We start from the raw sequence: 22,824 nt of genomic DNA, 5'->3' as shown, positions 1-22,824 counted from the left end.
AAATTGATAACTAGCCATACAGGGTGTGGATTCAATATGTGGCTGGTACAAAAGATGTGAAAATAGTAAAAATAAAATTGAGTTTCGTATGATTTTCGGACCGTGTGTAAGCTCCAAATTATCATCCCATTAATTTTCATACCGTGGCAATTTGTTGTTTCGTCGATCAGTCAGGTTAGAAATGATGGCCGGATAACAATAAACTCTGCGCATGTATTGTGTATTGGACAGGGTCCTTGTGGGACCTACAGTGCATTTCCAGGAAGCCACTTTTGTACGATTGGTGTCTGCCAACTATTTCATGTGCAGACCATCTTCCAAATTGTTATTTTTTTTTTCTATAGTTTTTATTGGTTTATAACAACAAAAAATGGATAACCACAAAGAGGTATATTTTGGACATAATTCAGTTTGAACACATTTTACTACTACTGCTCGTTAGATAATAGTTGAGTAGGAAGGGTCCCTCCAAATCTATAGTCTATCCATGGTTGCCAAATTTTAAGAAACAATGGGTATTTATCTAAAGCGATACTTGTTAGCTTTTCGTTTGTAAATATCCAATCAATTTTGGGTTTAAGTAAACTATAATTTATAGAAGGAGATTTCCATGATCTCGCTAAGATTTGTCTCGCCGCCAAAAATATTTGGTTGACTAGTCTCCTTTGTGTGTTTGTCAGCCTTTCAGCTGGTGCTCCCATTAATGCGACATGTGGGTCTTTTTGTAAGTTAAGATTCAGAACTGCAAATATCAAATTGTATACGCGTATCCAGTATCTAGTTGCTTGTGGACATGTCCACCATATATGAGCCGTAGTCCCTGATGCAGGGCACCCCCTAAAACAGTTCTCGCTAGTGTTAGGGTAAATATGTGCTAATTTCCTTGGTGTGAGATACCATCGAAAGAGTACTTTATAGCCTGCTTCCAAATTGTTATTTTTAAGGCTTTATCCTACAGTTTCAGTCTGAGTTGTTACATTTAAGACTAAAATCTGAACGCATATGGCCAGCTTTAGTATCAGAGTTATAAATTAAGCGGAGCAGGAGGGGGGTGTCATCTGGGCCTCAGGTTGGCAGCAGCCCCAGCGCTTTGTTCAGAGCAAAGTGTTTTGCTTTAGGGCTCGTACAGATGAGCTCTAACTCTTGCAATGGTGTTTTCCTGAGATTCCACCACAGGAGGAAACACATCACATTCTTTTTTATGGGGCTGTACTGTACCCCCATAAGAGGGGGTTAGCCTGCCAGTTGGATCTTTGCCCAGGGCCCACCAATGCCTTAAAACAGCCCTGGCTGTCACAAACAAACAGGTGTGGGGTCAGACTCTGGCCATGGTCCTTCCTGCCCACACCATCAGGGCATGGCTTTTCCTCTTCCTTCCATCTGCCGCCACTGTATTTATATACTCACCCCTGCCCTGTGCCATCTGGTATATAAGCAGTGATGGTTCGCCAGGTCAGCATGGAAGAGTGCTGGTTAGGATCACTAGTAACTGCACTGTGGCCAAACTTTGTCTTTTTAATTACTGTACATCCGACCTTAAGCGCATTAAAATGAAACACCCTGGATTTGCCCTTGACTGAGTGATGCGCCACTGTTACATCAAAATACCAAAATACTTTCTAGTTCATATTTTAATATATTGTATGTAGTGAATTATAGGCTGGCCAGCCACATTTTTATGATTATTTATGTGTAATGTGTTAATAAATTGCAAATAGAGAACTTTATACAGTATTTTCATGGTTATACAGATATGGCATCCATTATCCAGAAACCTGTTATCCAGAAAGTTCCAAATTACGGGAAGGCCATTTCCCATAGACTGCATTTTAATAAAAAAATTCACATTTTTAAAAGATTATTTTCTTTTTCTCTGTAATAATAAAACGGTACCTTGTACTTGATCCCAACTAAGATATAATTAATCGTTATTGGAGGCAAAACAATCCTATTGGGTTTATTTAATATTTAAATTATTTTATTTGTAGACTTAAGGTATGGTGATCCAAATTACATAAAAACCCCTTAACTGGAAAACCCCATGTCCTGACCATTGTGTATAACAGGTCCCATACCCATAGTTATATTGCTCCACCTGCTGTTACAGGAGAAGTACTGTTTTGTATATTGCCTCCCTAACAATGCAAACTTTTCTGTTGTATATTAACAACGTGAATTATTCCCAAAACTTAGCGTAGCTAATTTTTTACTACTGCTTAACAAAACTGTTAACAAGTTATCTATGAAACTAGCTGTTGCTGAATAAACAGGAATAGAAAAGAAGAATGTTAGTAAAACTCCATAAGTGTATTCAATTCAGCAAAGACAGACACTCACAACTGGGTGTCCCAATAATAAAATGACATCAGAAGAACAAAAAGCCAAGGTGAGTTATTGTTATCATTATCTTAAATATATATAATAATAAAACACTTTTTGGACATTTAATCATTTGAGCAAATCATTGTTTAGCATAAAATTCACGTTTAATTTATTTTTTTGGGGGGGGTGGTGGTTATTGAATTTTATTGAGTGTCATTTTTCATGTTAAACTAGCGATTTATGGTATAGTTGTGTTGGAGTTACATGTGTTATTTTCTAAGGCCTATGGCACACAGACATTTGACCACCACAGTATAAGAAAGAATCTAAGCATTTAAATCTCCCTTCCCTGCCTGCAACCCTTTCCATAAATGCACTGCAAATGCACCTACTGTAGAGCAGATTCTTGCCCTGCCAGGCAAGAAATCCTTAAGAATGCTCATTCTAATGTTTTTTAGCCATTACTGTAGCTGTAAACTACAAAGAAAATAACTTTCTTGTAATTCAAATGACTTGCTCTATCTAGCTGTGATTTATTTTTCAGTGTCTCTAGGCTAATGGCTAAATGTGCACTATTAGCCAATGGCAGGTCCTTAAAGAGGTAGTACACCTCTGAGTTAACTTTTATTACGATGTAGAGAGTAATATTCTGAGACAATTGGCAATTGGTCTTTATTTTTTATTCCCTTTTATTGTCAAATGTTAGCTTTTTTGTAGACTGGAACACTTTTCCAGATTTCTATCACTAACAAACCCTGGTATAAGTACTTGCCAATGATATCAACGGATAGAGTGTAAGCTCTACAGGGGTAGGGACCTCAATCCTCTTGCCTCTTATTGCAATTGTACGTTGTATTTATTTGTATTTATTGTTAGACTTTGTACATCAGTAGTGCTTTATAAATAAAGATATACATACATACAGTATATAGGGTGGGTTCCATGCTGGAGTGGAATCTGGTAAACCGAGTGAGGATTCCCGTGATGTTAGATGATTACTGTCAGCAATACACAAACACACATGCTCACACATTAATAAATAACAACTTTTTAAGTGCTTTAACCCATAGCAACCAATAAGATGCTTGCGTTTAACCAGGTGACCTGTAAATGCTACCTGCTGATTGGTTGTTATAGGCTTTTGGAAATATATCACTCCCTCCAACCCCAGGTGCGTTAATGACTTTGTACAAACTTTTGGATGAAGGATGTTCATACCAGGCATTTTGTCAGCCACAATATTACAGCTGATTAACTGCCTATTAATGCCAATACAAATGAGTTTCCCAAATATGCTAGTGGCCAAATACCAGACCAAACCATAATTCTTATATTCAAAATTCAATATACTCTAATCAAACAATTTTTACATTCAGTCATCCAGAGCTTTAAAGTCATGTCTATGGATTCAGTTAATCTAAATACTTTCCTAATAAACTGCTGGTTTTAGAAGTCTTCTCCAATAATGGATGGATGGTTACAATTCTGGACACTGCTGATCAAGGTTTTTTTAATTTAATTTTTAAATTAAATTATTTTTATTTTATTTTTTTATTTTGTATACATAAATACACCCTATGTGTTACTGATTGTATTGAGTACTGAGATACCATCACTTTCATAGACAAATATGCATCCTATTAATCAGGAGTAATTTGTATATTTGAAGCTATAACTAGAGGTGGCCACAAAAGATCGTTCCCACCCTCCACAGACGTTCAAGGCTGAATCGTCAGATATGGAGGTAGAAACAATAGGGATTTTACCTCCTTGTGCTGATTCAGCCCTGAATGTAGATTTTGCTTGGGCGCCTTCAAAATCTGCCCCATGGTGTGCCATGGTCCTTCAATAGCCTTTCCATAAAAATGTTTCCATAAAAATGATTATGTATACAGTGCTGAGTACTATGTGCAGAAATGATAACATTTAAGTTGTATCTGACAGAAAGAAAATAACCAAGAAATACATTTAACAAAAGATGTGGAAAATGAAATGCTCTACAAGATTGAAGATGTTCCACCATGGTATCTGTGCATTTTCCTTGGATTACAGGTATATTTACAAACACATGGGTGACATCTGTCAACAACTCACAGATTCTAGTTGTCTACAGGGTCAGGGCCCCGGCAGGGCAGCGGGAACAACCCAGTGGGCACCGTTCCCCCCAAGACAGACCCGATCCCCACTAGCGCTCCCCCAATGATTTCCCTCCCCTGAATGCACAGAAAATAAGTATATTTGTCTGCACTCGCGGGGTGGAAAGGACCCCACCCCCCAGGACCCTGCCACCTGCCCAGCTCCCTTCCCCCCGACCTGTGTGCACTCTGCTACAAAATTAAAACAACCAAAGAACTATATGAAACCAAATAGCTGGCAGAGATAGGCTGAAATGCAATTGTAATAGCCAGATTAGGGCTGATTCACTAAAGTGCGATAAATTTTATTGCACGCTTTTTTGTGTTAAATTAGTTGCGATAATTAGCACACGATTCATTATAGTATTATCGTGTGCGTTAAAGGCCTCCATACACGGGCTGATAGAAGCTGCCGATATCGGTCCCTTGGCCTGAAATTGGCAGATTTCGATCGGCCAGGTTAAAAGATTCAGTCGGATCAGGGGCCGCTTTGGCTCATTGATGCGGTTCCCGAACCGACTGCCCCATTGCCGCCTACATAATCCGGTCGTTTGGCCCCAGGATTTTTTTTTTTTAACTTCAAGCTCACCTACGGGTGGGCGATATCGGGGGAAGATCCGCTCGCCTGGCGATCTCGCCAAGCGAGCGGATCTTACCATGTATGGGGACCTTAAGTCGCCATATCACATGCGTTATTTTTCGCGCGACCGAATGCGCTAGTTTTAACGCATGCATTAATTAGGGCACAGAAAAGAATACTAACGCATGATTCACAAACAGTAAGGTGCACTAAATATCGCATTCGGCTATGCGAATATTAACACCTACTTCAGGCAGGCGATAATTATAGAAAAGTACAGTTAATGAGCTTTTGGCAATAAAATATGGACTTTGCAGTGTTATTTATTCAAGTCTGTGTTTCCCCTAGAGTGATGCAGCCGCCAGTTTGTAGCGAAATGGTCATTTTTAATACAGTAATTTTCCGCAAGTATTGGCGTGTATGGCTAACATGGCGTGCGTTCATTCGCACGACTATTTATATGCAGCTACAAGTGATGAAATGTTTCGTCAGGCATGGATTTGCAGCAAATTTTTGGATGTGCGGAGAATTTTTTCATGCGTAACACAAAACAATCTGCCAATGGCAAAACACATGAAAAAATTCACCACGCAAAAATTCACAGCACGTCCAAAAAATTATACAGGCGTCAAAAAATAATAGTAGTTTTTGCCCGCACAACATTTTTGCCGTTTCGTGGATCTTTCGAAAGATTTGCTAATTTTTCAACAAAGATAACCAGAACACATTTGCTCATCACTAGTGGCTACTATTTATAAGCATCTACTATTTATATGCTACCATTTATATGCTGCCATTTATATGCGGCGACAATTTATATACACTATTTATAAGCTACTATTTATTTGCGGCGACTATACGCATACATTATTTAGCGCATGTACCGTCAAATACCGCATAAAAATAGTCTTTGCCGGTTAAATAACGCATGCAATATCGCACGTAAAATAGCGCAAGTATGCTTATAGTGAATCGTGCGATAAGTCGCGATAATTTAGATGCGATAAAATTTTTACCGCATGCTATAAATAGTGCATGTTATTTCGCACTTTAGTGAATCGGCCCCATTGAATTATATCAACTTAATGTAAAATGAAGAAAATCTTTAACTAAAACAACATGCTGAGAAATTACAAATGCAGGCATTCCTACAGAAGTTCATGCTGACTGATATAATGCCCCATAAAGAAAACAAGGAAGCCAGAATTTAAAATGTTATTTATATGTTTTCCTATGGCAAAGCGTTAATAGTAAAGTTCTTGGCAGATCCATTGTTATATGCAGTATATATATTTGGGGTTGTAAAATGACCTTTTGTATGCAAAACACTAGCCTGTAAATTATAAGGGCACAAATGAGGCCATAATGTAACATGAACAATGACAACGTATACCCAGTGATTGCCAAAAAGCACGAGAGAAACCCAGTGGCAAAGTAGAGGAATTTTTTGTGGTCAGATGAGACCAACACAGAACTTTTTTCAAAGCAATTTAAAGCAATATGTGTAGTTCACACCTCTAAAAACACCATACCTACAGTGCAATGTGGTGGGGGAAGCATTTTTCTGTACCGTCTTTGGGGGATACTGTAATGCCTCTGTTCCTTTTTCTGCTTCCCGTACGCCCCCTAAATGTTTTTTTATCTAGCATCTAAAATCTTGGCAACAAAGAAAAAGGTTTTCATTCTGTAGTCTGTAAATACCCTGTAAATACCGGTACTGTAAAATGTGACAAGCAAGGTTGAAAAGGATTTAATATTGCACAAATATAAGGAAATAACAGTAACAATGGAAGTAACCATAATAATGTGTAACTTTTTTTCAGCATTACTTGACTTGTTTTAGTGGCACCATTGCCATACCATTTCTACTGGCAAATGCTCTGTGTGTTGGGAATGATCAGCAGACTGTGAGCCAGCTTATTGGAACAATATTTACTTGTGTTGGAATCACAACATTCATCCAAACAACATTTGGCATAAGGTATATTTTGTTTAATATTATTTTTTTTATTGTATTGAATGGGCAGAAGGATGGGGAATGAGGGTGCTTCTGCCATAAACTGAGGTGGCACTACTGCATTCAAGCTGGATTTCCAATTCCTCTATAGTTTTAGAAGCTATAGCACCCAGCCGCCTGCCCCGCTAGTGTCTCCCACTCCCCATACTCTCTCCTACCTAAAAGCAAATGGGCAACATGAGCTGGTGCAAAGCAGGGCAGGCTGGTGGATGAATAGGGGAGTGGGTTACTGTCCCTGTGTGCATCAGTCCCATCCATAGATTTTTTGGAGGGGGCCTGGCATGCCCTAGTTATGCCACATGTGCAGCCAGTCACACTGGATTTTCTAGAATCATCTCAGTTTTTTTTTTCCTCTTAGGTCCTTACCATGCACAAACAGACACAGTTTAATTCAAAGACAATTAACCTGTCTGAGGGCAGAATTTGCATTACCTACTCACATTTAATGGATAACAACCCTACATCTCTGCTGCTGGGATGAAGTAGCTGTACCACCCCAGTGAACTTGCTGCCTTGGGGCTCTTACCCACAAGTGTTTCTCATCCGGTTCCTTGTAGTGCACTTTTCATGGGAAGCACATGAAAAAATGCAGACTGTTCTTTTCAATCAGTTTGTACTCATTCTGCAGCAGAGACGAGCCAAATGCAGGTGGAACGCAGGATAACCGTCCATGTGTAAAATACAAAAAAAATATAAGTACATGGGGTTTAGTTTGTGTGTCTCAATATATGTGGGTGTTTCTTATTAGTATACCAGTGATGCACTCATTTTGTTAATTAATGTTTTTTTTTTTCTAATTGCAGGCTGCCACTATTTCAGGCTAGTGCTTTTGCTTTTTTAGTTCCCGCTAGAGCAATTTTATCCCTTGAAAAATGGAAATGTCCACCTGAGGGTAAGTTGTTCTGCATGTTGTTTCTTTGCTAAACACTAACTGGTCATACACAGGGTGATTCTCAGCCATATTTCACTGATCAGCCCATAGACTCTGTATGGAAACCCTTCTATTGATAATTATACCAGACATTTCCACCATTTCCTTTCTGACAAGATTACTGGATGATCTTCCAAAGTGAACACATAGCATATGTCCAGATGGTCAGGCTGTGTGGTTGGAAACACAGCTTAACAAACTAATAAAAACCATACATAAGTACTGAATAGTATTATTATTATTGTCAATTCAAAAATCACCAGTGGAGGCATTATCCAATAAAGCCTTTTCTTACAAATATGCATCCATTCCAAATTGTCATTCATTTTAATGGAAAAATCACATTTGACCATTTAGCTGTAGTAGAGATCCTACTTTTTCAAGCTCTTAAAAGCCGCAAGGTGCAGACTGTGACAATAACCAGCATGTCTGAAGCTTTTTCTAATTGTTTCACCAGTGTGCCTTCTCTTCATGTGCTCCTTCTCTTAAGCAAATTATTGTTTCTTTGCCAAAACCTAGTCTGGATGCTGAATAGCTAATGTTTATTTTTGTTGTATGTCTGTTGTTCATAATACATTTCACAGCCCCTTAGGATTGCAGCCACCAGTGAAGCATATTCCTTGAACTCCCAGAGAAGCTAGTATGTCCTCTTTCTTCATGCTTGAGTACATTGTAATATAGGGAAGACAAAAATGGTTTGTATGTTAGATAAAAATGTGTTGACTGAGATGTAATTTGTAATTAAAGGGGTTGTTCACCTTTAAATAAACTTTTAGTTAGTTAGTATGATGTACAGTGAGATATTCTTATACCATTTGTAACTGGTCAACTATCTAGTTGCAAGGGTTCAAATTACCCTAACAACCAGGCATTGCTCTGAATGAGAGTCTGATACTGAGGTCCTGAACAGAAAGGTAAGAAATAAATAGTATCAGTAAAAGTAAAGTTGTAGCCTCGCATTAAGTAATAGTAATAGTTTTTTGGCTGCCGGGGTCAGTGACCCCCATTTGAAAGCTGGAAAGAGTCAGAGATAAAAGGCAAATCGTTCAAAAACTATAAAAAAAAACAATTAGCAAAAGTTGAAAAGTTGCTTAGAAATAGCTATTCTATAACATGGTAAAAGTTAATATAAAGGTAAACAACCCCTTTGAGCTTGGGCCACCTACTTTAGAGACCTATGGGCAAAGTGGGGCAGAATATTGAGCTTTCTAAGATGGAAAAACAAGGTAATCAACTGTATAAAAAAAATTTGAAATAAAGTGACAACTGTGTGGCGTCAGAAATAACCCGCCCTGACTCAGCATCATAATACTGCCAGAAGTCTGTGGCCTGACCTAATTGTTAGGTAGTACAGTAGTACAGTATTGTATTGTACAGTAGTAATATGGCTATGGTGAGCAAAGGCTTACCATCATTCATACTGAAATTACGGACAAAATAAAAACAGAAATTGAAATATATAAAGGTTTCTATGCAATAAATAAGAACAGCATATTTTTAATGTTTCTTTACTGTAAATAAAATGCAAATGTGTTTACTCACAAACAGAACTAATTTATGGGAATGGGACCGTGCCGTTTAACACTTCACATATCTGGCAACCAAGAATTAGAGAGGTAAGCATACCAATGTTCCGTAATACTGGTGTATAGAAGTATAGGATCTATTATCTGAAGTTTTCCAAACAAGGGGCCTTTATGTAATCTGCCTGGAATAAATATTGGTCCAATTTGTTTTCTTATAGTTTTTGACATAATTATATGTTATTAGTGTTCTCCTTCAACATAATTTTACTTTCTTACTGCAAACATATCCATCATGCTATTTGGCGGTTTACAATTACACAGGTTGCTCTCCTCACATTATACTCTACTAGCATTGACTGAAAAGCTCAGTTACTGGTGGTAAGAGTATATATGGGTTCTAGGGCAAATTCAGATGTATGGTCAAATCGTTTTTTAGCAGAAAGAGGATCTGCTGCTGCAGGGTTCAGTCTTGGATTTGCATAGCCACCATTTGTGACAGGAGCCTATGGGCACCCGTTATGTAAATCCTGGTCTGTACCCTACAGCATTAGACGGTCCTTTTTTCTAGAGGCACCCGCTATGTAAAGTCAGGGTTGAACCCTGTAGCGACAGATGGTCCTTCTGCTACAGGCACCCGCTATGTAAATTGGGGGCTGAACCTTTCATGTGCACACATGCGCACATTTTCCTTGTTGAGTGTGGAGTCTCCTGCACATCCCCAGTTCTTTGAACTCAATTTAGATGTAGCTGGGCAGCATGTCACCCCAAAAGTCCTGCCACCCTAGGCCCAGGCTTATGTGGCCTTGCCACAAATCCAGGCCTGGTAGGGTTATCTAAAAGGCCCAGTAAGGACATTTTGCAGGGGGGTATCCAAGGATCAGTCATGGCAAGTGGCAGCAAATATCCACATGAGGCCCAATGAAAAGTGTAATAGCACCAAGGACCCCAGCTGAGAAAATACTGGCATACCCATTGTTCAGACTTAACTGCTTGATACAACCCAAGTAGGCACTGTTTTCCAAAATAATTACTAGAGACTAGAGAATATTAGTTCAGTAAAGTCTACAGAACTGCCTAGTCTTTTTAAATCATCCTCAAGGACTTCCCCTAAATTCTCTTCCTTACCTTTGTTATGGTAGCTGGAGAGAAACTTCTCTCAACAAACTTTTATGAGGCTTGTAGATAATTATCACAAAGCTTGCTATTTCATTGCAGGTGTTTGAGAGCAAGAGTGATGTGTGCCCCCCCCTTTTTTTTAGATGCAAGTGCACCTGTTGCTGCAGGGAACTAAGGAAACCCTGAAGCTATAGCCTGGTCCAGAGGTGGTGGTACCTCCAAGGTTCCTCTGCATCAATAGGTGCAGCTGCACTCAATGCGGGAACAGGAGTCAGTAAGAACCGAGCAGCACAGAGCATGAAGGTGCAAAGAGCACCATTTGACACAAGTACCTTTAATAGGAGTTTTACCCACAAATGTCTGCAGGGAATTGGTGCAACTGAAACTTTGATATAGGACCAAAATGAGCCCCATTGTCTTGCCTATATTTTTCTTTCTGTTTGGTTGTCAAATCTTTGAAAATGGGAGAAATGCACAGCTACCAAAACTGGTCCATCTAGATAAAAACTAAATGGGTGTCAACATTACTTCTGATCAGCAAGTGATAGTGCAGTAGGTGTATGTATATACTGTGTAACTGTTCTTTCTCATACAATGCAGATACAAGGTGCCATCATTGTGTCAAGTTTGCTTGAAGTTCTTGTTGGACTGATTGGCTTACCTGGTGCACTCCTCCATTACATTGGCCCTCTCACAGTTGCACCAACAATTTCCTTGATAGGACTTTCTGTGTTTGAAGCGGCAGGACAACGAGCAGGTTCTCACTGGGGCATTTCAATACTGTAAGCATTCTTCCAAAATACATTTTTTTTTAATTTTAATTACAGATACAGAAAGTTTGCTAGAATAAAAAATGTATGTATAAACTATTTATAATGTTTTTATTTTTTTAGGTCTCTTACACTGATAATAATGTTTGCGCAATACCTCAGAAATGTAACTTTCAGTGTTCCTGGTTATAAATATGGAGAAGGCCTAAAGATATATAAGATACAAATCTTCAAAATGTTTCCGGTAAGGACATACATAGCTTTGTACAGTATATGTATGGGATATATATATATATATATATATATTAATATATATATATTAATCCTGGGAGGCTGTTACTACACAGAGTTGGATGGGGGAGTTTCCAGGAAGAATGTTAACTGTGTAAATGGGAAAGCAACTATATAGTCAGAGCTGCGAACAGCATGGGGATAGAGATGTTCTGACTGTGTCTGTCTCTGTCTGTGTTGCATTGAAGACATGAGATGCCCGAGAACACAAAAACGTCACAATATGATCTATAAACATTCAGGCCTGATCTCCGCTTGCAGTTGCTGTGCTGGTTTTTCTTCAATATGGAACAATAGGAAAAGTGCTGATCCCTAGCAGACCAACACCGAGCACTAGAAATCAGAGAGGCCAGAGTGCTGGTGGCATTGTGTGTCTGTCTGTGCTATCCTCTGCAGTCTGTCTGTATCCACTCAGTTGCTCTATGCTCTCACAAAGCTTGTACTAGCAATAATGCAACAAACAGAACATACAGAAAAGAACAGCTGCCCACACAGAATAAGTCCTGTATCTGACTATTTGGAAGCAGCAATTATGGTTGGTGTGATATGTTTATGTATAAAATGTTTCCCATAGAAATCAGCAAACTAGCATCTAATGGGCAAAATACAGTGCCCTCTGTGCTATTTATATCTGTTACTTTTAAACAATGAACTTTTAAAATATGGGGATACTAGGTTTACTAAAGGGTTTCAAGGCTCCAGTTGGTGGGCCCTTGATATTAGGCTTTCTCGTGAGCTCTTGATAGCCCAGTCTGACAATGCATGGCAGTAATTCCAGGTTCCAACAGTTAGCTGTATCAATAGGCGCAACAGGCTTAGGACCAAAGAATTACACTAAATAACTGAGCACAGAAATTATGAGATCCAGTCCTAATTTTGGCCGCACATTGTGTCTAGTTTGTAAACATGCACAACCAAAACATGTGCATTAATGCATAGGGTGCGAATGAGGCAGATGCAAATACTGTACTGTGGGACAAGCTGAAATTGTACTTTATACATTGCACTTACGGCCAGAAATGACCCCTTTTAAACTTCCACACTGTTATGAGTACTCTCTCCATATCTAACTCTAACTGCCCTTCAGGCTGGATTTCAAATTGTGCGCCCCTAGGCCATCCTGGCTGCTCCCACCCCAGCCCGCACTTACCCCCAGCTGCTTGAACCACTCAGCAAGAACTTTATGCAGTTTACATACTCGCCGGTGGGATAGCATAAGCGGAGCCGCGAAGTAACCACAAGGTTGCCTTCTAGCTAATCAGACATTTGAAATTCTCTTGTGTATTGGGTAAATGTGCTTGAGTTAGGAAAAAGGTGCAGTCACACACTTGTACCAGAAGGTTTTTCTTCATGCCCCATCTCTAGCCATTGGAATTAGATATAAAAGGTTGTTTCTTTTCTAAAGCAGAGATGCCCATGCTACAGCCTCATTTCCCAATAATAACCCACTTTGGCCTGTGCTGAGGCAAATTAAAATAATCAGAGTTCAAATTGGATAAGGCATTGGTTAATTAAGGCTCTTCAAGCTCGAGGATCCCTGCTATAGGAACACCCAGGAACCCAAGGAAAGAGACTAATCATGGGCAAGGGTGAAGTACTGGAACTGGAGTATCGTAAAAAAGAAGAACCTAGAACTGGACTAACCATTTGTCTCCATCTGCTTTCAGAGACAGCTGAATAGTGGCATTTAGACATTGGGTGGCTTCCACCTGCTGACAGCTTCAACCAAAAAGCCCCATTTGGCATAGCCCTTAGGTGTCTGTTGTGTTCAAAATATTACTTTATTTTATAATAATTTTTGTGAAATAACAGTTTATCCATAGTGGGGCAAATGTTACATAACATTCTATCTTCTCTCTCTCTTGTACTCTTTTAAATAGATTATAATGGCCATTATGGTGGTTTGGTTGCTCTGCTATATTTTAACACTAAGTGGAATATTTCCAACAGAGGATAAAACATATGGCTATAGCGCCAGAACTGATGCAAGGGGTGAAATAATGACAAGTTCCCCATGGTTTCGTTTCCCATATCCATGTAAGTATATTTCTGTGGCTAATACAATACTTCAAAATATAGATACTATATTGGCTAGTTATTTTCATATATATTTTTATCACCGTTTCAGCACACATAACAGAAAAGTACATGAGATAACAATGTGTATTATACAGTAATTATAGGATAGGCCAGGTTGTAACAGGTTTAGTAGCAGTTTAGTTGCACATCTCTGCACTCTCTCCAGCTCATTAATAGTCAGGACTGGCCTCTGGCGAGAGACCAGCAGGTAGGAGCCTATATGTAATAACCCCCAGAACTCCCTTTAAGGGCCAGACAGCCAAGTATGATAACCAAAGAAGTTTAATGAAGACCAAACAGAACAAAAATAAAAATAATGTACAAGCCTGTGATGAAGAAAACACAGAGTCCGGCAATAGGCAAATCCGTAAGCGGGCAGAGGTCAGTCCAGGCAGAGTTCAAGCAGATCCGTTTATCAGGCAGGGGTCGGTCCAGGCAGGGTTCAAGCAGATCCGTAAATCAGGCAGAGGACAGTCCAGGCAGGGTTCAAGCAAATCGGAAGTCAGGCAGAAGTCAAATCAGGGAAACCAAACAGGGACCAGGCAGGGAACACAGAAACAGAAGTGGCAAGACCAGGCTCAGCGGGAACGATGATCAAGCAACTGGGTGTTGCCCAGAGAGGGTTTATATAGGCAGGTAATAAGAAAAGTAGCCACACATGTGATTAACAATATATGTTGCGACATAAGGAAAACTGGTGGAAATGCAGAAGGGCAACTGATCCCATAGAGCTCAAGGAGCCTCCTGTGGCTCACTAAGCAAGTGCACTTGCAGTCTAGCACCAAGTCCAATGTTCAAATCCCCATAGTTCCTGACATTAATATCCTTCTTAAGGACTGGAGCCCAACACTGCACTGCATACTCAAGGTGAGGCCTTTCCAGGGAACTGTACTGGTGGATACATTACTGATTTCAATAAAGGGTCTGATGCGTAAGATAACGTAATTCGCTACTAGTCCAAAGCTGAACAAAGGACTGTCCAATTTGCCCTCCTGCAGTCAGGAAGGAATCTTTCCCCTTTGAGGCAATTTGGAGACTACTGCTGATATATATCAATCATTCATTACATGTAGCAGGCTAGCTTTGGAGCTGCCCGGGTGCCTGCATGTCTCAAACATATATAAAACGCATGCAAATGCTAAATTTTGAATTTTATTATATCAATACTTAGCCAATATCCATTTTGTGTAGCTCCACACAGGCCGACGCTGGGCCTGTCAATGGAGATGTAGGGGTTTGCACAAAAGAGAGGATCCACTTTATTTTGTGTCTTTAAAAAATGCCTGCAGAGCAAATCGGTGGATCCACTTGGTGTGCCCTTGCCCTAAGGGCAGGATCCGACTGAGCCAGCCCAGGCACGATTAGTAGTATTATCTGCCATTGGATAATGCTAATCAGAAAACTGTTATTTTAAGTACTAAGTGACTCCCCCTGGCTCATAGCAGTCACTGTGCTCACCAATAACACCAGCCAATGAATGGACAGGGCTCTGTCTTTTACTCCCACACCTCTTCCTGGTATAGTTAGACCAGCATTACTTCCTGTCAAAAGCACACAGACCTTCACAATATAGCGACTCAAGTATGAAATATATACTGATATAATATATATACATACATATAAATGCTGATTGGTCACTTTTTATGATATACATTATCTGTTGGATAGGTATTCATACTGAGGTTATAGTTTACCTTCAAAATTGGGAAAAAAGTACATCCTGTGCAATTACTTTTGTCAGTAAAAGAATATAGATATTCCATGGTGTGCCTTGGATGCTCTTTCATGTAGTGTTTTTTGGCTTTTCACCATTGGGAAGCTTGTTAAATCAGCCTTTGAAAGCTTTCAACAGAGTTAATATGAAAAATGTGTTCTAATACTGTATTGAATTATATTTATGCTTTCATTTATTATAGGCCAATGGGGATTGCCTACTGTGACAGTAGCTGGTGTGTTAGGAATGTTTAGTGCTACACTGGCTGGCATTGTTGAATCTATGGGAGATTATTATGCTTGTGCTCGATTATCAGGAGCCCCTCCACCACCTGTTCATGCTATAAATAGGTAATATATACATTTTTTTTATATTTTGCAGTTTACTCTTAATGTAAAATACCAAGTTTAGTTTATGAGTGTTGTGTTACTGCTGTTTATAAGTTAAGAGGAAACAATTTCTGGTAACACCATTATAGATAACTAACATGAGAAATACCTTAACCCTGGGAATGCCAGTAATATTACTACAGATTGCTGTAGCGATTCCCTAATACCACAAAGGGGCCAGTGTCACGATTACTTTTTATCACTTTCCTTGTAGTTTATTGCATTAAAGCCCTTCATAATGCACCCTAACTATTTGAAAACTAGTTATAAATGTGTTGCCTGAAAATGTTTTATACGAAGTCAAGTGTATTAATCTAAATCTGGGTAAAACTCCAAATATTTAAATGATCTGACCCATTTTAATGATATATTAGTAGGGAGCTCCAGAGGCTGTGAATTATCCTTGAGAGATGTATCACAGTTAATCCAGAGAATGAAATATTTGTCAAACAGGTTAATGACAGAGATTGCCTTAATAGGAGAGACCCTTAATCTGCTGAGACTCCTATAGATGTGCTGGTATTTAGCTGTAAGAATTAGACAAGAGTGTATTAATTTAAATGCAAGACTATTACTTCTATGTCACTATATACTATATGCTTAAGTACACTGAAATAATAGCACACTTTCAGATGCACACTTTTCAATTGACCAATTTACTAAAAAAAAGCAACATTATCTGTTTTCCAGGGGAATATTTATTGAAGGCATTTGCTGTATTATTGCTGGTTTTCTTGGAACTGGAAATGGCTCTACATCTTCGAGTCCAAATATAGGTGTTTTAGGTATAACAAAGGTAACATTTTATTGACTCAAACCGCGGTGTTTAAAGTTTTTCAAACTGTGTTGGTTAGTAGACCATAGCCATAGGTTACTGTTGGTGTAAGTTTGAGCGCTAGCTACCTGCAGCATTGTAATTGTATAAGAATCTCCTTATAATAAGCCAGAAAGGGATGTTCCACAGGGTAATGACATGACATCGTTGATAACCAGCTGATCAGGGCATGAACCTAACATTGACTATTCTAGGGCAGTTATCCCCAACTAGTGGCTCCCAAGTGTCATCTTGCTCCCCACCCCCTTTGATGTTGCTCCCAAAAGTGTTTATTTTTATATTTCTGACTTGGAGACAAGTTTTAGAAGCACAGATACACAGTTCTACTCCAAGCAGAGCCTCCTGCAGGCCAACAGTCCCCATGGGGCTAACAAATAGCCACAGTCACAGTCTGTATCTAGCATGCCCAAAGGACTTTTTCATGCTTGTGTGGCTTAAAAGTAAAAAAGGTTGGGGATACCTGGGTATTACCATCTTCTGTTGATGCCAGCAAAGAAGTATCAAACTAGTAGTGTGCCACACCAAATCTTTAGTTCTCATTTAATAATATAAACCTTGAAAGGACAAGTGCTTTTTTTCAATATTTCCCATATCCGTGAAGTACTTTTTAATGTAAAGTAAAAATGTAATTACTGTATTTATTGCAGATTGGCAGCAGAAGAGTTGTACAATATGGCGCTGGGATCATGTTTATATTAGGAACAGTGGGGAAATTTACTGCTCTGTTTGCTTCGATTCCAGACCCAATTCTTGGTGGAATGTTTTGCACATTATTTGGTAAGAAACCATGAACTTTTATAGTGCAGATGTATTCCATGTTTCTTAACAAAAAAAGTGTGTGTGTGTGTATGTATACATTAGTATCACAATTACTAGCACCCACCTGTACCTTAGCATTCATAATCTTAATTTACTAAGTAGGAGCTGGGGCAGAAGTCCATTCGCTACTTTGTAATAGCTGGTACTAAGTGGGAATGGCAAAGAAGAAAATATATAAGGGCATAGCAAAGTAGTAGACAGGAATTTGAAAAGGACTAGGATGGAGTAGCAGTCAGGAGTTATAAAGCTTTTTTCTCTTACAGCTGCACCCACATACGCAGAAGGTATAAATGTTTTGTCTTTCTGTGGGTTTTGAAACCATTTAGAAAAGAGCTCTGTGGTGAAAGCCAAAATAAACACATTTTACAATTGGTACATTATCCTTTCTGTAATGCCAACATCTACGTTTACATTAATGAATTACATTCATAAAGTGAGCTTGTTAATGCTCTCTTGGGCTGCCATCTTGGATTTCTATACTTATGATTCTGAGAATGTCCCTTTCCCTTCTGCTAGCACATAGGGAAAGAGTAAGGGCAAAGCCTGGACATGATGATGTAAGCATATAGGAAGTTCTGAGTGTGCCAGGTTCAAAATAGGCCACTCCCATCCCTTCATAAAAATAATCAGACAGGAGAAGGACTGTTTGGACAGGTAAAAACATATGGAAAATGGATTTTCTAATACGCTTGTTGGTGAGTTAATAAGATTTGGACCCTGAGGTTGAACAAGTACTTCCAGCCTGTTGTATGAATGGAAAGGTTTGTTCCAAATCTCAAACAATAACAGTATGGTTCCATTACAGGGATGATAACTGCCATTGGTTTGTCCAATCTGCAATTTGTTGACATGAATTCCTCGAGGAATTTATTTGTTTTGGGATTTTCACTATTTTTTGGATTAGCTTTACCAAACTTCTTAGACTCCCATCCCAACTTTATTCAAACCGGTGAGTAAAAGTGTTGTTTCTCAAATTTCAAAATGAAATATAAAAAAATAATTTGAAAAAAAAACATGTTTTCCTGTGACAGTAATCCTGCCATCAATTGCTAAACTTTCTGCAGTCTAAATACCCCATGGCATACGCATAAATGTATCATTTGCTTTTCATATTGGAATCATTGTAAAATTCAGGAAACACAATGACTTTATTGTGTGCATATACTTTTTTTAAAATTTGATGCTAATGGTCTTATTCTCCTAACACTTTTTTCAGGTTTAAAAGAACTGGATCAAATACTGACGGTGCTTTTGACAACAGAGATGTTTGTTGGTGGATGCATTGCATTTTTTCTGGACAACACTATGCCAGGTATTGGAAACACAGTGTGACTGGTTTATTTTTGATACATAATCGGTTAAACTAAACTAAATATAACATAACAAGTTTGCACATCACACCAAAAATCTTAATTTACAAAGAAAAAAAAAAAAATTAAATCATGGCTCAGATATTTGTTCAGAGCAGAGTAAAGCTTCAGGCCCAGTCCACAGCTAACAGACAGCATGTGGGAACTACATAACCCACAATGCATTGCACTGTGATGTTCCTTTCCTTATTGGCATCACTTGTGCAGGGAATTGTGGGATTGGGAGGATGCAGGCTGAAGGCAGGCTGAGGACAGTCGTCTACTGTTACATTTGATTTGAGTCTCAAAATAGTCAGCCAGATCAGCAGGGGAACAGGGGCCAGGCTTATTACATTACAAATATAAAAACATTTGTAAAATTGTATGCATATTGCAAAGTTGCTTGAAATTATGTTTATTTTTCAACAAGCTTAAGCTTTGTTTGGGTGGAGTTTTTATGAGCCCAAGAATTGTGTGGTGTGAAGTTTGTTAGGCTAAGGTAAGATAAGTAATGAAAGTATCTTTTATTGCACAATTTTGGGTAGAGGACCCATTTAAATTAGCCTCATAACCCCTACCATTAGGATTCAGTTATCGCTGGAGTCAGTTCTAAGACTTGATCCCAAACTGAGTTCACATTCCCTGCAATTTAAGGCATGGAGGGCCACACCCACTGACAGGAAGGTCCATAATAAAAATGAAGCAGCAACAGCAGCACCGTTTAGAGTTTATCTTGTTTTATCAAAAGATTTATACATCGCAGATAACTAGCTTGTGTATCTGATTTTACGAACAATTTATAGATTTACATAAGGATAGCTTCTTTCTTTTTATATGCAACGCTGACACATTCTTCTTCCTTTTTAATGGTATTGGGGTCTGGATCCCTCCCATTGTATTTCCTAAGGCTTTTAGGTAATTGTAACCCAATCTTGGCCCAGAACTAGGTTTTTAGCCCTAATGTTTACCATGTAAATATCAAGTCACCCCAGCATAGCTGCCACTACAGTCCCCATTATTGGTTGTAAAGGGTACCAAAAGCATTTAGAGCAATGTTCTACCCAAATGATGACTACAACTCTGTTGGCCCCCAGATTGCTGACCCAAGGCGGCATTTCTGAATTCAATGGAGTCAAGAAGAAGGGCCACCCAAATTCCAATTTAAAAAAATTTGAATTCTGGCTCTTAAAGTTACAGGAGCAGCTTTTTCCTGCCCTAGGTAGCTGCTGCCTGAGGCAACATTCTTAACTTGCGCCATGGCAACAGCACCAATTTGACAACATATGACCAAGGTTTAATGCCGAGAGCTGTAGTTTAGAAGTGACTGGTTCGTAAAGCAACACTGCAAATTTAAGCAAAAGTATATTCCTAATATAAGCAAAACCATATAGTTGTTGCCAGTGGCATTAACGTCACTAATTGTTATCAAATAGAAAACATTTTTTTCAAATGCTGTTGTTTTATTGGGGTTTTTTCTGATTTTAATTTTACACCCTCTCATGTAACCTTTGTAAGCCAATTTCTATTAAAGGAGAAGGAGCATTAAAGGAGAAGGAAAAGCTAGTAAAGAGTTAATCTCAAGCTGCAGGCACACCATCCATTGTCTCAATAGTGCCCTTAAGTCTCCCCATATTTCACCTGTTCAGAAGATCTGAAGCCAAACACAGAGAAAAAATGCTGAGCTGTGTAAAGAGGATTCCCATAATGCATCGCACCTCCCTTGACTGTAGGACCGGGACATTGTAGGCGGCGCATTCGCTTTGTAGTTTTCAGTTTGTGACAAAGCAGGTGCGCTCCCCCCTCCCCTACCCAGAGGACACAGAATGAGGAGCGATCAGAGCTGCACAGAGCGAGCGAACAGGCGAGCGCTGTGGGGAGGGGGTTTGAGAGTGTGGCGCTGCGGGTTGGGGTTGTTTGGTTGTGGGACAATGCTGGGGGAGCCGGGGGAAATTCAAACATGGCGGCCGCCACAGAGTGGAAAGAGAGGAAAGTTAGAAGGCACATTTTGGGACAAGGGAGGATTCTTTTTAAAAAAAAGTTGTCGATCTGCTACAGGCAAGGGGGCTAGAAGCCTTTCCTTGCTCTTTAAAGGTTTTACTCTATTAGGAGTATACTAAGGATGCACCAAATCCAGTTCGGTTTGGTATTCAGCCTTTTTCGGCAGGAATCCAAATCCTAAAAATCACATGACTTTTTATCATGTTAACAGGTAAGTGGAAAATGTTTCATTTTAACCCTTCCAAATCCTAATTGGCAAATTCAGATTCGGTTCAGCATTTGGCCAAATCCTTTACGGTGGAGTTGGCTGAACCCGAAAAACTGGATTCAGTGCATCCCTAGAATGTACCCATTAAAAACAAAAGTTCTTAGGTTGAATTACCCTTTACATTGAAACTCTAAACACCTAAAAAGCACCATATTATTTTATCACAATACTGGTAATAAAAAGCACTGCATTTAAAAATTTGCAATGGGTCACAATTCAGTTTAATGGAAAAATTTACCTTATGAATTATGACATGAGAGTCCATGTAGAAAATGTAGAGGTTTTGATAAGTTGTCTGTGTTCATGTAGAGCCAGATCAGATTAACTTTAGCTCTGCAGATACATTTAGCTGAATCTAACTCTATATTATGTCATGTTAAATTGACTAATATAGATGATTAGCTCTTGCAAGTAGAGCACTCTTACAATTATTTAACAGACAAGGTTTGAAAAATAGGATCAAAAACCCCTGTTCACAATCCTGTGTCTTCCATTTGGCCCAACCCAAGCTAACCCCCCTTTTGGCCCTTCTATTTATTTCTATATAGGCACGGTAGAAGAACGTGGCTTGGTGCAATGGAAACAAGGAGCAAATGCCAACAGCGAAACATCAGAAGACCTAAAAAGTTACGATTTTCCATTTGGAATGTCATTTATTAAAAATGTACGCTGCTTTCAAAAGATGCCGATTTGCCCAGTTTTCAAAGGCTTCAGACGACTTGCTGGTAGAGTTGATGCTGATAATGCAAACGGTGATAGTGTAAAACAAATAAAAGTGTGCACAAGAGTTTAACACTGGATGGTCTTAGAAGGGACAAGGCTAAAAGAGCCATTGGCAAGGGACAGGGCTGATATACTGGTGTAAAATTCAGGAAAAACAAACTTAGAACCCTAGAACAGCACCTAAAATGGCGGGACGACTGAAAAAAAACCAAAGTGCAAGAAAATATCAAATCCGGTAAATTCAAGGTTTGACTGTATACACTTCTGAATGAGCACAATAAATGGAGTTTTAGTGAACTTCTGCCTGTGTGAAACCAAGTGTATTTTACCCCTTTTTTTGTTTTTAATTTGATTTTAAAAGCACACATGGATAAAAATGTTTAACATGAATATAACGGAATTTAAATTAAACTTAAAGGAGAAGGAAAGGCTAATAGTGTTAATCTCAAACTGCAGGCATACCTTCAGTTCAATAGTGCCCTTAAGTCTCCCCATATTTTGCCTGTTCAGAAGCCTCATAGGGAAAAAAAAAACGCTGATCTATGTAAGAAATGTTCCCATAATGCCTCGCTCCTGCACCAAGACCCCTCTACATGCCCAGTTTGTAAGACTATGAGGAAGCTTCCTGCTGATTGGCTCAGATCACACATTTCTAAGGGGGGGAGGGAGTTCTTAGCATTCTTGGGGGGTGGGAGACAAGAAATCCTGTTTGTTTTGATAGAGGACTCAATGCAGTGTTTTTGTAAGTGCTCATGGCTGTATTTACATAGACCTTTCTGATAAAGCTTACTTAGTTTTAACCTTTTCTTTCTCCTTTAATTAATTGTGCAATATCCTGCTCTTTGGGGGGAGCAGAGAGAAAAAGGGCATGGTATAAGAGCCTTATTAATATATAAGGGCATAGAATGGAATCAATAAAAACATTTAATACTGAGAGTATGGGTCTGGCCTATTATTTATAG

The 22,824-nt window shown here is 39.0% G+C and overlaps 1 protein-coding gene across 1 annotated transcript; it reads left to right on the top strand.

Annotated features, from left to right (window-relative positions):
* Positions 1 to 2,280: 2,280 nt before the first annotated feature.
* Positions 2,281 to 22,159, top strand: slc23a1 (solute carrier family 23 member 1). The gene is made up of 14 exons (XM_002932303.5): positions 2,281 to 2,386; positions 4,267 to 4,374; positions 6,861 to 7,018; positions 7,858 to 7,946; positions 9,534 to 9,601; positions 11,228 to 11,409; positions 11,521 to 11,641; positions 13,569 to 13,725; positions 15,684 to 15,831; positions 16,561 to 16,666; positions 17,353 to 17,482; positions 18,330 to 18,473; positions 18,741 to 18,836; positions 21,688 to 22,159. Exons 1-14 carry the CDS (start codon positions 2,360 to 2,362, stop codon positions 21,930 to 21,932), a joined length of 1,779 nt encoding a protein of 592 aa, XP_002932349.2. The 5' UTR covers positions 2,281 to 2,359; the 3' UTR covers positions 21,933 to 22,159.
* The last annotated feature ends 665 nt before the right edge of the window (positions 22,160 to 22,824 follow it).

Source organism: Xenopus tropicalis, chromosome 3 (assembly GCF_000004195.4).
Source record: "Xenopus tropicalis strain Nigerian chromosome 3, UCB_Xtro_10.0, whole genome shotgun sequence".
NCBI classification, from domain to species: Eukaryota; Metazoa; Chordata; class Amphibia; order Anura; family Pipidae; genus Xenopus; species Xenopus tropicalis.
The sequence above is the reverse complement of the archived record's forward strand: the minus strand, read 5'-3'. Positions and strand labels throughout refer to the sequence as shown.